Source organism: Scleropages formosus, chromosome 18 (genome assembly GCF_900964775.1).
Source record: "Scleropages formosus chromosome 18, fSclFor1.1, whole genome shotgun sequence".
Taxonomy (NCBI): Eukaryota; Metazoa; Chordata; class Actinopteri; order Osteoglossiformes; family Osteoglossidae; genus Scleropages; species Scleropages formosus.
In genome coordinates, this window is record NC_041823.1 from 16707416 (window position 1) to 16721647 (window position 14232).

Genomic DNA, 14232 nt, shown 5'->3' on the forward strand with positions numbered 1-14232 from the left:
TCTCCAGATAGACTCAGAGTGCTTTCTCAAATTACAAACAAAATAAATGACAGACTAAAAACAAAATACAGATCAATACATATATATTTGGAAGTTGAATAACTGAATAAATATGACACAAAGTATAGGAAATACAGTCATCACCAATGTACTGCTTTACTTTATGATGGTAAAAATGATTAAGATGAAGTATATACACACACACACACACACTGTCTGAACCGCTTGTCCTATTTGGGGTCGCGGGGAGCCGGAGCCTAACCCAGCAACACAGGCTGTAAGGCTGGAGAGGGAGGGGACACACCCAGGACAGAACACCATCCCATCACAAGCCACCCCAGGACTCGAACCCCAGACCCACAGGAGAGCAGGACCTGGTCCAACCCACTGCACCCCCTAAGATGCAGTAGCCAGTTGGAAAAATAAATAGGTGAGTAGATAACTGATAAAATCTTTTTTGTAAAATTATTTTTGAGTGTTTAAAATATTTTAGTTTTCCCTTTCCTGGATCAGGACCTTGTCGTGGCAGAAGGGCTTGCGTGATCTAGGGATCTCCAGAGCTATATTGTCGGGAGCAGTATGCTCCTGATAGGGTCTCCCAAGGCAAACAAGTATGTACTGAAGATCCAGACTAACAAGATCCAAAAATCCCCATGAAAGAGATTAAGAGTACAATGTGTACCTTGCCCGGAATAGGGTCATCGGGACCTACCCCTGCAACCAGGCCTGGGGGTAGTGTTCCTGGGCAAGCACCTGGTGGCCAGGCAGTTCACGTAACCCGGCCTGGCTCAGCCCGAAAAGGCAACGTGGGGGTGCCCTGTCAGCCCATCACCTGCAAGGCCCAACATGGGGGTTGGGTGCAGTGCCTTTCAGGCAGCAGGAGGGGGCAGGGTGGCGCATGGCGTTGTGGACCCTCGCAGCAGAAACTGGCACGTGGAATGTGACCTCACTAGGGGGAAAGGAGTCGAAACTGGTGCAGGAGATTGAAAGATGTCAACTAGATATAGTTGGACTCACCTCCACTCACAGCGTCGACTCTGGAACCAAACTCCTCGATAGGGGGTGGTCTCTCTCCTACTCAGGAGTTGCACAGGGTGAGAGGCACCAGGTGGGTGTGGGGATACTCACAAGCCCCAGGCTGGCTGCTGTACAGTTGGAGTTTGTCCTGGTGGACAAGAGGGTCGCCTCAATGCGACTTAAGGTCACAGAGAGGAAAACTCTGACTGTTATGTGTGTTTATGCACCAAACAGTAATTCAGAGTATTCGACCATCTTGGAGAGAGTGGGTGGGGTTCTGGACAGGGCTCCACCTACAGACTCCATAGGCCTGCTGGGGGACTTCAACGCTCACGTTGGCAATGACTGGTAAATCTGGAGTAGGTTAACTGGGAAGAACAGCTTGCCTCATGTAAACCCGAATGGTGAAATGTTATTGGACATCTGTGCTAGTCAGGGTTTGTCTATAACAAACACCATGTTTGAACACAAGAATGCTCATGAGTGTATTTGGTACCAGAGCTACTTAGGCTAAAGGTCAATGATTAACTTTGTAGTCGTTTCATCTGACTTGAGGCCACATGTTCTGGACACTCGGGTGAAGAGAGGTGCTGAGCTGTCAACCGATCACCATCTGAAGGGGGCTGGATCAGATAGTGGGGAAAACTGATGGACAGACCCAGTAAACCCAAGCATATAGTGAGGGTGTGCTGGGAACAATTGGCGAGGGACCCTGTCTGGAATGATTTTAACTCTTACCTCCGTGAGAACTCCTCTCAGGTCCCAGAGCAGGTAGGCAACATGGAGTCTGAATGGACCCTGTTCCAAACCTCCATTGTGGAAGCTGCCAGGCGCAGCTGTGTCCAAAAGCTTGTGGGTGCTAGTCACAGTGGCAACCCAAGAACCTACTGGTGGACATTGGTGGTGAGGGAAATCGTCAAGCTAAAGAAGGAGGCCTTTAGGGCCTGGCTCTGAGGACTCCTGACTCAGCAGATAGGTACCAGCAGGCAAAAAAGGCAGCACCGGCTGTAGTTGCAGAAGCAAAATTCCGAGCGTGGAAGGAGTTTGGAGAGGCAATGGAAAATTACTTTCGGTCGGCCTCAAAGAGGCTCTGGAGAATCATCCGGTGGTTCAGGAGGGGTTGGAGGAGCTTCGCTCAAGCTGTGCTCAGCAAAGATGGAGAGGCTCCGACCTCAAATGAAGACATTGTTGGGAGGTGGAAGGAACACTTTGAGGAGCTCCTAAACCCGAGAGATATGCCTCCTTTACAGGAGTCAGGGCCAGAGGCTTCCAGGGTATCAGAGTCCATTTCCCAGGTGAAAGTCACTGAGGTAGTTGGAAAGCTCCACAGTGGCAAAGCCCCAGGGGGTGGATGACATTCGTCCGGAACTGCTTAAAGCCCTGGATGTTGTGGGGCTGTCATGGATGACGCATCTCTGCAATGTTGCATAGTCCTTCGGAACAGTGCCTTTGGATTGGCAAACTGAGGTGGTGGTCCCTATCTTTAAGAAAGGGAAACGGAGAGTGTGTGCCAACTACCGGAGTATCACACTTCTCAGACTCCCTGGGAAAGTCTATGCCAGGGTACTGGAAAGGAGGCTCCTGCTGATAGCTGAACCTTGGATTGAAGAAGAACAATGCGGATTCTGTCCTGGCCGTGGAACAGTGGACCAGCTTTTCACCCTTTCACAGATAATTGAAGGGGGATGGGAGTTCGCTAATCCAGTCTACATGTGTTTTGTGGACTCAGAGAAGGCCTATGACCGTGTTCCCTGCGAAATTCTGTGGGAGGTGCTTCGAGAGTATGGGGTACCGGGGCCACTATTGCGAGCCATTCGGTCTCTGTACACACGAAACAAGAGCTGTGTTTGTATACTCGGCATTAAGTCAAGCCCAGTCAATGTGGGTATTGGACTGCGCCAAGGTTATGCCTTGCCTCTACTCCTGTTTGTGGTTTTTATGGACAGAATATCAAGGTGATGTCTCTGCTTTTTGTGGATGATGTTGTCCTTTTGGCACTGTCATATGGATGCCTCCAGCATGCACTGGAATGGTTTGCAGGCGAGTGTGAAGTGGTTGGTATGAGGATCAGCACCTCCAAGTCTGAGTCCATGGTTCTCTCACAGAAAAGGATGGCATGCCCCCTTCAGGTAAGGGGAGAGAATTTGCCCAAGGTGGAGGATTTTAAGTATCTTGGGGTCTTGTTCACGAGTGAGGGGAGAAAGCAGCATGAGATCAGCTGCAGGCTGGGAGCAGCGGCAGCAGTAACGTGGTCGCTGTATCGGACTGTAGTGGTGAAGAGGGAGCTGAGCCATAAGACAAAGCTCTCTACTTATCAGTTGGTCTACGTCTCTTCCCTCACCTATGGTCATCAGCTTCGGGTAATGACTGAAAGAATAAGATTGCGGATACAAGGGCCTGTAATGAGTTTTCGCTGCAAGGTGTTGGGACTCACTCTCCGTGACAGGGTGGGAAGTTCGACCATCTGGGAGGAACTCAGAGGAGAGCCGCTACTCCTCCACATTGAGAGGAGCCAGGTGAAGTGGTTTGGGCATCTGGTAAGGATGCCCCCTGGGCACCTCCCTTTGGAGATGTATCAGGCACAGCCAACTGGGACGAGGTCCCAAGGTCAGCCCAGAACCAGAACAGAGATTATATCTTCCAGTTTGCCTAGGTGCGGCTGGGGATCCCCTGGGTTGAGCTGGAGGAAGTTGCAAGGGACAGGGGCGTCTGGGTTTCTCTGCTCTCCCTATTGCCATCACAACCCTAGCTGGACAAGCGGTCTGGAAAATGGATGGATGGATAAAATATTTTTAAAATATGCTACAATACAGAGGGGGGTGCGGTGGTGCAGCGGGTTTGGCCTGGGCCTGCTCTCTGGTGGGTCTGGAGTTCGAGCCCTGCTTGGGGTGCTTTGCGACGGACTGGTGTCCCATCCTGTGTGTGTCCCCTCCCCCTCCAGTTTTGTCCTCTGCGTTGCCGGGTTAGGCTCCAGTTCACCACGACCCAGCTCGGGACAAGCGGCTTCAGAGAGTGTGTATGTGTGTTACAACATTCCAGTCGAGTTTTTCTAATGCTCTAGTACTACTACTAGTCAAACAAGTTAATTCAAACTACAAGGAAAACAATATATTGAATCATTCAGTCTTTGCTTTGCAAGATTTTGTAGTCTGAAGGGCCAGGTGAACCTTTACTGCTTAGACACGTACAAAGCTGTTAGTTACAGGTTGTGTCATGTTGAATTCCAGAACTGATTAGACTTAAGACAAAATAAAGAGTGAAAACTTCTCTTAGAGCATTTGAAACAAAAAAAGCATTTTAAAACATGATGCTGATAAATGCTTCATTGTACGTTTCATATATTTCAGCATATGAATCGGGACTATGTATTTCACTCTGTATTACCGAAAACATGCTTCTGTTACATTGCAGAAAACTGGTTTGAAGCTGTGTGTAAGGAGAAGAGAATACCAGGAATGTTTTGAAATAAGGCAGAAGGTTACTGCAAAGCAGTGGATGTAAACAAAGAGCTTTCAGCAGTTCACAAGTACAGGCAGGCTCCTCAGGCCTGTATAAATAAGACTTGTAACAACTTTTTCAAACACACGCACACACACACAATGTCTATAACCGCTTGTCCCGAGACGGGTTGCGGCGAACCGGAGCCTAACCCGGCAACACAGGACGCAAGGTTGAAGGGGGAGGGGACACACCCAGGACGGAACACCAGTCTGCCTCAAGGCACCCCAAGCAGGACTTGAACCCGAGTCCCGCCTTTTTCAAACATGGCATAAAGATTAATGCAATTACAGTTAAAAACACACACACACACACACACACACACACACACACACACTTTCTGTACCACTTGTCCCATACAGGATCACAGGGAACCGGAGCCTACCCGGCAACACAGGGCCTAAGGCCAGAGGGGGAGGGGATACACCCAGGACAGGACGCCAGTCCATCACAAGGCACCCCAAGTGGGACTCGAACCCCAGACCCACCAGAAAGCAGGACCCGGTCCAACCCTCTGCACCACTGCGCCCCCCACCAGTTAAAAACAGTAAACCCAAATGTTCCGGCCTGCAACATGATAAAACATACTAAACATTTTGCTGATGATATGCCAGCAGGGAACCCTTAGTGTATGGAATCTAATGTTGTTTCAAATAAGAGTTTAATGTGCCTAAAGGTACATTTTGCCATTATCCGAGATCAAACAAAGAGCTGTCTTGTTTGTCATGGCTTGTCTGTTGAGGGATGTCTCACGTGATGCCTCTGTTCATTCTTGTCCTTCTGCTTTCCATCTGTGCAGTTGTAGTTTACTATTTAACAAATGAGACAGAGCAGAGCGAGAGACAGCGAGTGAGCGAGAGTGAGACAGGAATAAAGAGAAGGACAATGACAGAGAGACAGAGAGAGACAGACAGAGAGGCAGTTGGAGACAGAGAGAGACAGTGAGAGAGAGCTGTAGCTGAAGTATCAGTTTATTAGATTTATCGGTTTATTTAGTTCTCTAGGCATGTGTTTATTATTTTTCATTGAAAATATTGTTCATTAAAGTGTTCAGCCATTGATTTGGCGGTAAAAGTGTATAAAGCTGAAATACGTTGACCTATAAACAACAAAATGATGAAATTCTACGGAAATTGAGTTGAAACTGATAGACAAGGAGGACAGAGACAGAGGAATAGGAGAGAGGACAGAGGCAGGATGGGGGGAGATGGGATGAGATGGGAGGGGAGCGAGGGGGGGGCGGAGGGGGCGGAGACTCACAGCTCAGGTGTAACAGTCACTTTAGTCGCTGAACGACCGCTGGTGTCTTATGTCCTCTGACGGCGGTAAGGCGACAGCTTCTGCCTTGTGCGCTACGATTCCTCTTTAATGTTGAGAGTTATTTTAGCAACTCTCTTCTAAGCGGATTATATGCATAGAATAATGCGATAGCGTTTAAAAGCAGGATGGGAAATAATGATGAACAGGAGCGATTACTTTTGGGGACTGAATTGATAAAAAAAAATGCATAACTAGGGGAACTTTTTTCTTCTGCTTAGGTTTTACTTAGTGGTTTAGTATCTATCTAATATTTTTTTGATAAAACATACAGAGCGCGATATTTATGCTTAGTGCCGGCGGTGTTTTTGTCGTAGTTTTCGAAGTGGTTGTGTGTGCAGAAGAGCTTCTCTGTTCCGATTTCCGTGTGAGACTGAGGTGTGCGGTCGTCGGCGGGTCTCTCTCTCTCTCGCTCGCTCGCTCACACACACACACACACACACACACACGTTTTCGAGTCGCTGCTGTTGGCTGTCGCTTCCCCCCCCAGTCCATGTATGTGGTTCTACTGTTGAGGTGACGCGTTCTTTGAAGAGCTCAAACAGCGACGCGGCGACAAGTGGCGCTTAGCGCGCGCATCGCCAGGTGTCCGATCAGCCGCCGCCGGAGCTGCAGTTTCGCGATCTAAAAAGTCCAGTTTGTATGCGTTTTCCTTCTGTACTGTAACAAGGTATTTAGTATTTATATGGTATATTCATATGGTTCGATAAAAAAAATATTAGTTTGCTAACTCGTACATTATTGCAAAGCTCACGTTCGTGGCAGTTCCGTGTTCTGGAAAGATTTCAGTCATGATGAATCATGTGACTTCTAATTCTAATGCTGAAAGTTTTCTTTCTGAAGGCAGTCATGAAAGTGGCGTCGTTCAATGTCCAAAGATTTGGAGAAAATAAAGTATCGGACAAAAATGTTCTTTCTTCATTAATCAAGGTAAGTAGACCCTTTTCACATTATGGTGGTATGTGGAAAAATCTAAAAATTACCCTAATCTTTAAGAGCATGTATAATTTAATTTTCCCCACATGCCGTGTGTCAAGAAGTCTTATTCTTTTTGGGGTAATGAACAGATCCACTTTGGCTCCCTCAAGCTCTTCTGTGTCCTCCCTCCTCCCAGATCATTTCCAGGTACGACATCATTGTCATCCTTGAGGTGGTTGATGTCAAAGGGAAGGCAATGAAGAAATTCCTGGAGGAACTTAATAAGTAAGTAAACATCTCCAAGTTGAATGCATATAATGTGGTAAAACTAGCTTTTCTTTAAAATACATGGGACTGCAGTGTGACTGCGATGAATAGGCCTATAATGGGAAAGGAGTGAGAACTGTCAAGATGAAGTGTCAAGAGAAGTACATTTACATTTATTTATTTAGCAGACGAGGGGGTGTGGTGGTGCAGTGGGTTGGACCAGGTCCTTCTCTCTAGTGGGTCTGGGGTTCGAGTCCTGCTTGGGGTGCCTTGTGATGGACTGGTGTTCTGTCCTGGGTGTGTCCCCTTCCCCTCTGGCCTTATGCCCTGTGTTGCTGGGTAGGCTCTGGTTCCCTGCGACCCCGTAGGGGACAAGCGGTTCAGAAAATGTGTGTGTGTGTATTTAGCAGATGCTTTTCTCCAAAGCGACTTACAATGGATACTATGTGGTGTTATCAGCCCACACACCTATAAGTAACTACGGAAGTAGTTTACACTGCAAAAGTGCTCAGTGGATACGCCTATTAAACTCACAGCTGACATTTGGAATCATCTCAGATGTTGTGGAAAATTTGGGTATTAATTACTGCTAAATTGCAGATATTAAGAATTTCTTGGACTTAGCGTTAGGGTAGGAACTTACTGATCTTCCTTATCACACCCATCTTATGCAACAGAACCCTGAGTTTGCATTTTTTTTGTTTGCTGTGGAAAGGCCACTTCCTTTTTGAAATGGACTGCACCTCCCAGGTCCTGAAACTAACTACAACCGGGCAAACTTCCTCAGAGACAGGTTTTATAAACAGATTTATAAGCTAATAAAAAGGGCTCATTAAAACAACGCAGTGTCATGTCGGTGGTCGGGAATAGGTGATGGACTCCGGTGCAGGCTCGTCTTTTTATTTGGAAAGGGCACAGAAGCGATAAGGAGGAAAGCACTGCAGTTCCGCGCTGAGGAGCCTCTGGGACGCCCTTTTATGCCGCCGTGTCCTTTGATGGCCTGCAGGTGTTGTCGATCAGCCGGTGGATGAGGGCGTGACATGCAAATGTTTGGCTGATTGCTGGCATAAACTAAGCCTTGTGGAGGTTACTTTACATCAAGCGCAGACTTCTTCAAAATAAAGAACATGGTTAAACAGTACTTTTGTTAATAAGTATAGCTCGATGTTTCAGAAAACCAGGAACAACACTGGTACTGGCGAAAAATCACACATCACAGGTTTATCATAGAAACCTATATATAGGATATAAATAAGCTTTTGCTTGGGAAATGCGATAGGAGTTAATATAATAATAAACCTGTTTATGAAACATATATACACAGTAATTAATACAACATAAATGTGGAAAAACACCAATGTACACAAATGTACAGAGTTCAATTTAGTAGGTAATATTAATAAATTCACTCTTTTCGACTCATTCACAATTTAGTGTCATCGAGATGCAGATGATGTGTGTGCCGCAGCTGATCGCACGAGTTAAGTCCACGTACCGCTTTCAAATACAGGCAGTCCCCGAGTTACGAACGTCCGACTTATGTACAACCCGTACTTATGAATCACCCCCCTTACTGACCGGAAGTAGATTTCTTTTTTTGTCACCCTTAAGTAACAATCACATGAAAACTTCATAATTAGGCCTATTATATTAAAAAATTCAGTTACTGTATACACAATGGTTCGTAATAATTAACGGGCGCTACTTGAAGTGCGTCAAAACATTACGTGTCTACAGCGGTTTGTAGCCGAGGCAGGACAGACTTCCTTCTTTTTTCGTTAACAGTGTCTCGTGTTACTGTATTTGGCTTAATTTTTTTTGTTTTTACCCATGTTTTTAACCATGGCACCAAGTGTAAATGTGATGCATCCAAGAAAAAGGAAACGATCAGAACTGAAACTAAAGAGTAAATAATAAAGCGAAAGGTGAAATGCCAATGAACAATGGAAAAGCGAACAAAGTTTCTTTAATGTTTTACACGTGCGCACGCACACACACTGTCTCGTTCTCGTTCTCTCTCGCTCTCTGAGAGCACTACTCGGCCACAAAAGACACTTCCTCCAAGTTGCGGAATCTCACTCCAGACAAACCCCTTTCTCAAACCTACCTCAGTTTGCTCAAGTCCTGTTAGTTCGCCAATCGATCGATCGACCATTCGTTCAATCCCCGACCACAAAAACACGTCTAGTCCTTTGATTCTGAATAAACGACCCTGTGCTTGGGTCCGGCCTCCTCTGTTCATCATGACAGTAGTAACATTTATTATTATCTCTTTCTATGTTTCTCTCTATTAAAAATACTGTAGTTACATTGATTATCATTACACTGTATTATTACTATTATTACTGTATTGTTACATTAAAGATGTTTTAGTGTATCTGAAATGTTTCTTTAATATTTTTTACGCATAGAAAGGTACACGATATACGACATACTAAGTCAAACATCTGACAAACTGACATTAGATTCCCTAACTGTTCCGACTTACGTTAAAATTCGACTTAAATATGGACTGAGGACACGGAACCCGTTCGTAATTCAGGGACTGTCTGATAAATTGGCAAAAAAAAAAAAAACGGCGTGCGGATTCCGATCGCCTGTCCTGCCTGATGGGGTTCGAGGTGAATATTTGCGCATTCCACCATTTAAAGAACAGCAGCAGGTTCTACCGAGATTTGAACTCGGATCGCTGGATTCAAAGTCCAGAGTGCTAACCATTACACCATAGAACCTTCTGCGGGTCCTTTTCTCAAGAACATTGCATGTAACATAGTGGTCCAAGATCGCGCAAAGGTCCAGGGAAACCTGGCTGGAAGAGATTTAATCATGTTGGGGTCGAACACGAGAAAAGCGTACGGGTGTCCAGCTGGTCGGCGACTGTCAGCGCTGCGCAGCCGCTCCACGCGCTGTACACGTGACGGTGTGTCGCGCGCTGCTGACTGTGTGGGCCGCGAACTGAGCACATACACATCAGTGGCGACTAATTGATCATAAGCATAATGTAACGCGGTACAACATGATGATAAAGGGGTTCGCGCTGTCTTTTATTTTAACAAGAGTCTGCGATTTTTCTTCGTGTTAACATTTTATGCTTTTTTTTTTGCTTATTGCCAATAAGCTTGGATTTATGTTTGTGACGTGTTCTGTTTTTGAAGTGTACTGGGTGTTTTCTAAAACACTTAGTTTATTAAAATTTAATAAAATTTGGGGGAAAAAAATCATATGGGTTACAGTACAGAACTGAGTGAAACAAGTGATATAGTGAATTTAATTTCACTTCACAGTGTACAGTACAGTAGTAGCCAAATGCCAAATGGTCCAGCTGAGATTTTGTTCTTCTTTAAAACAGAGTTAATAAATCGAGTCCGTACGTTATGAAGATGAGCTGCAGACTGGGGCGGACTTCCTACAAGGAGCAATACATGTTTCTTTACAGGTATGGATTTCCTCCACTTTTGCAGGGCAAAAAAAAAGAGAAAACATTTCAGATTTAGCGCAATTATGAGAAATATCTCAGGCTGGTTTTCAGTGCTGCTTGAAAGTGTGTGAATCCCTTGAGTCCCTTAGTTTGACCACAGAATCATGGTTATTTAATGAGAAGCAGTGTTACTCCTCTGATGTAATTGGTGCGTGGTGACTTATTCCATATGTTGGATTAAAAGAACTGAAGTAGGACAGGTGCAAAAATAAGTGAACCCCCAGCTGCATTGGTTAAACCAAGCAGGTAAGTAGAATCAGGTGTGTAAATCATAAATTATTTATTTTAAAAGACTTAGACAAGTTCATTTGAATACTTTATACAAGAATCATGACCATCCCTATAGGGTTCTTATACTTTCAAGCAGAACTGTATATGTTATTATTTTTATTCTGAGTGTTAAACATGGACTGGACCCAAGCAGTAAAACTGATGCTCTAACACAAACCTCACCAAACTTGAATTTAAAATGTCGTCATTTTAAACTACATGTGAAATTAAGAATTATTAATTCTAGGTCTAATTCTGAGTCTTGTTGTATTGATGACTATAGATTTTTTTTATGCACTTAATTTCAAGGCTGCTACATCCAACAAATGAATAAATATAAATTTGAATCAGCATACTCAGTGTGCTTTCTCTTTACCTGTGCTTTGTGCCCGGAAGAGAGGATGTGGTGAAGCTCATTGATACCTATCAGTATGAGGACAATCAGGAAGGGGATGAAGATGCCTTTGCCAGGGAGCCCTACATTCTCCGCTTCACCTGTGACAATATTGGTTAGTGGCAATTGTTATTTTGGTATGGACAGCATGATAATTAAAGCTGAGCTATGGGATTCTCTGATTTTTCACAGTAAAGCCTTCCAGTGCATAATAAGTACAACCTGTTCCAGAAGATCCTGTTCTAAAAAGTGAATTCCTGTAAAACAAAACTCCTTATTACCATTAATTAACCGCACAAAACAATTTTACAAACCACTAAACTTTCCCCCCATTTTTCGCCAAACATGCAAAATTCCTGCCTTAAGAAACTCAAGTTCAAGTCCAGAATATCTCCATCTCATGCCTTTTATTTATATAATACGTCTTGCAATGCACCTGAACACATCACCAGTGATGGAACCTGGGGTCACTGGGTGTTTTGGGCCTTTCATCATCTGACACCCTCTCCTAAGTGACCCCACCAGAATTGATCAGACCTCAGTCTGCATCCAGGTAGCACTATCTCAAACCCACAGCTCACCTCTTCTGAGCCAAAACAACTCTAGATGCCCTCTCTGCTGCCTCAGTAACAACTTTTATAGTCCCTTCCTCTGACTACCTAGTTTCAATTGTGGTCCAATAGTAGTACCCTTGATGAAGGTACTTACTTTAATACGGTTAAAATACCACTGTTCTGTACATGGGTGATTGTTGGTAGCCTAACTGTGTAATGTTTTGGGATTGTTACTTTTACAAAGTGCTGATGAGTATTAATCAGCACCTGGATGGCCGTATGTATTCTGCACAGCGCTGGATGACCTGGTGATAATTCCAGTGCACACCAAGCCAGAAGACTCATTCAAGGAAGTAGACGAACTGTATGATGTTACCATGAAAGTGAGGGACAAGTGGAACACTGATGTAGGTGTAAACCATTGACATATTCTGTTTCTTTTTTTAAACCTTCAGCATTTTGTGGTTCAAAAGTAAAGCAGGGGCAAATGAACATTTCTCAAAGTTTGGGGGTTTAATAAAACCAATCATGGCCCAACTATGACAATTCAAACCAAATACTGGTTAGGACTAATGCACATTTAAGAAAAATCTTTAGTTGTGAAATGTGGAATCCTTACCCCATTTAGCTACTTGCTTCCTCTGTAAAACCAGTTCTTGGGTATTTATTGAAGTTCATGGTATATTTCTGTAAAATTATGTAAACAGTGCATTTAAAACAAACTGCATAGAATACTTATGCTGTATTCCCCTGTCAGAATATCATGATCTTAGGGGACTTCAATGCAGATGGTGCATATGTCTCCAAATCAAAGATGAAGAAAATCCGAATACGCACCGACACGAACTTCCACTGGTTGATAGAGGATGATGTGGACACAACAGCAAGCACAGGAAATGACAACACTTACGACAGGTAGTAAACTCATGCTGAAAATATCAAGTTTAAATTAAAAATACAAGAGATCATGGTAATACCTAGATTAAAACATTTAAAACTGCAATTATACACTGTAAACTCACATTCTGATGAGACACCATTATGTAACTTATTACCTTGTTGGACTGGTGACTGAAAATGCACAGCACCTGACATTTCATAAGTAAAACTATTAGTTCTAAGCTTCTCGTGTTATATTTGAAAAATCAGGTAAAACCATGATGCAAACATGTCTTAATTCCTATTATTTCTGCTGGTAGAATTGTGGTTTATTCTGATAAAATGGTGGAAGCCATAGTGCCAAACTCTGCCAAGCCATTCAACTTTCAGGAGGAGTTTGGTCTCACCGAAGAGATGGTGAGTATTAGTCACTACAGTTTCAAATCCCTTTATGCAATACAGTACTTGTTTAAATCATCCCACAAACAAGGCAAATGTTTTGGTGAGGGTCAGGTGAAGATTTTTTACCACACTTTTAGCAAGATTTGAATCACTAACACCAGATAGAAATAGAAATCATGTCCTTTGACTCTTTGTTCTCGAGGCCTTGGAGGTGAGTGATCACTATCCTGTTGAAGTGGAACTGACAAAGGCTTCCAAAAAGAAGAGAGGACCAGAAGAACCTCCATCAAAACCAGTGAAGACCAAGAGAAAGCCCAGGAGCTAGTTACACATGGAGATGATGTCCTTCCCAGCTGGTGGCTGAATACTGCCTTCAGTGCATCTGTGAGATGTATCATTCTAAGGCTTCTATCAAATATTCAGATATTTAAAAAATGTTTTTTGATGGAACTGGTCAGTAAAGACATTTTAAGATGTAAATGTTTATAATGAAATGTTTTTCCACAATAATTTTAATTTACTAAACACATGCCTTAAATCTTCTCAGGAAATGGATATTAAAAACATTTTGATTCATACTTTCTTTCTCAATACATACGGGTTCTTTAAAAGTTTTCTTCCAATTCCTGAACACCCTGCATTGTTATACAGCTTGCTTTGAATTTTATGAAAAGCATATGTGGCAGACTTAGCATGTTACAAAAATACTTTAAAGTATTTCTCAATAAGATAATACTGTAAAGACAATAGGTTAAAAAGCCAATGTCAAATGAGAAGTTCATTAAAGTTCATTATCAAAAATCACTTGTCCTAATGCACAACTGCCACGTAAAATGAGAAATTCATCCTATATCAATAACTGCTTTTCATGAGGAGGGTTGCGGTAAACTGGAGCCTATTCCAGAAGGATTGTGCGCAGGGTTGATAGGAATGAACAGGATGGCAGTCCATCACAGAGTAGCCTCTCTCTCACACACACACACACACACACACACACACACACACACACACACACACACACAGTTACTTATCCATTCACACTCTATTGGCAATATTATGTCACTAGTCCATATGAACTGAACACCTTTGTACTGGGGGAGGAAACCAGAGCACACGGAAGATGAGCGTGCCGATACGGGGAGAACATGGACACTCTCCAGAGACTGAGTGGGGATCGAACCCATGTTCCACCACCCCAAAATGAGAAATGATATTTGCAACTTTGAAAAACTCACAAA

At 43.7% G+C, this 14232-nt stretch overlaps 1 protein-coding gene and 1 non-coding gene across 5 annotated transcripts; one reads left to right on the plus strand and one right to left on the minus strand.

Annotated features, from left to right (window-relative positions):
- Positions 1-404: 404 nt before the first annotated feature.
- On the plus strand, positions 405-13645 carry LOC108941881 (deoxyribonuclease-1-like). Of its 4 annotated transcripts, none has more exons than XM_018764780.2 (9): positions 405-430; positions 6676-6762; positions 6947-7035; positions 10367-10453; positions 11162-11274; positions 12008-12120; positions 12471-12628; positions 12913-13009; positions 13197-13645. In XM_018764780.2, exons 2-9 carry the CDS (start codon positions 6682-6684, stop codon positions 13317-13319), a joined length of 861 nt encoding a protein of 286 aa, XP_018620296.1. In that variant the 5' UTR covers positions 405-430; positions 6676-6681; the 3' UTR covers positions 13320-13645. The 4 variants fall into 4 exon arrangements, with proteins under 4 accessions (XP_018620296.1, XP_018620294.1, XP_018620295.1 ...); XM_018764778.2 differs by lacking the exon at positions 405-430 and adding an exon at positions 5808-5840 and having other exon boundaries at positions 13197-13644; XM_018764779.2 differs by lacking the exon at positions 405-430 and adding an exon at positions 5914-6417.
- trnaq-uug (transfer RNA glutamine (anticodon UUG)) lies at positions 9678-9749 on the minus strand. Its single transcript has one exon. It is a non-coding gene; the product is annotated as a tRNA-Gln (tRNA).
- Positions 13646-14232: the final 587 nt, after the last annotated feature.

Coding starts and splice junctions, on each gene's coding strand:
- LOC108941881 (XM_018764780.2), top strand. CDS start 6,682: ATGAAAGTGGCGTCGTTCAATGTCCAAAGATTTGGAGAAAATAAAGTA. Junction 6,763..6,946: donor TTCTTTCTTCATTAATCAAG/GTAAGTAGACCC, acceptor CCCTCCTCCCAG/ATCATTTCCAGGTACGACAT. Junction 10,454..11,161: donor CAATACATGTTTCTTTACAG/GTATGGATTTCC, acceptor TGTGCCCGGAAG/AGAGGATGTGGTGAAGCTCA.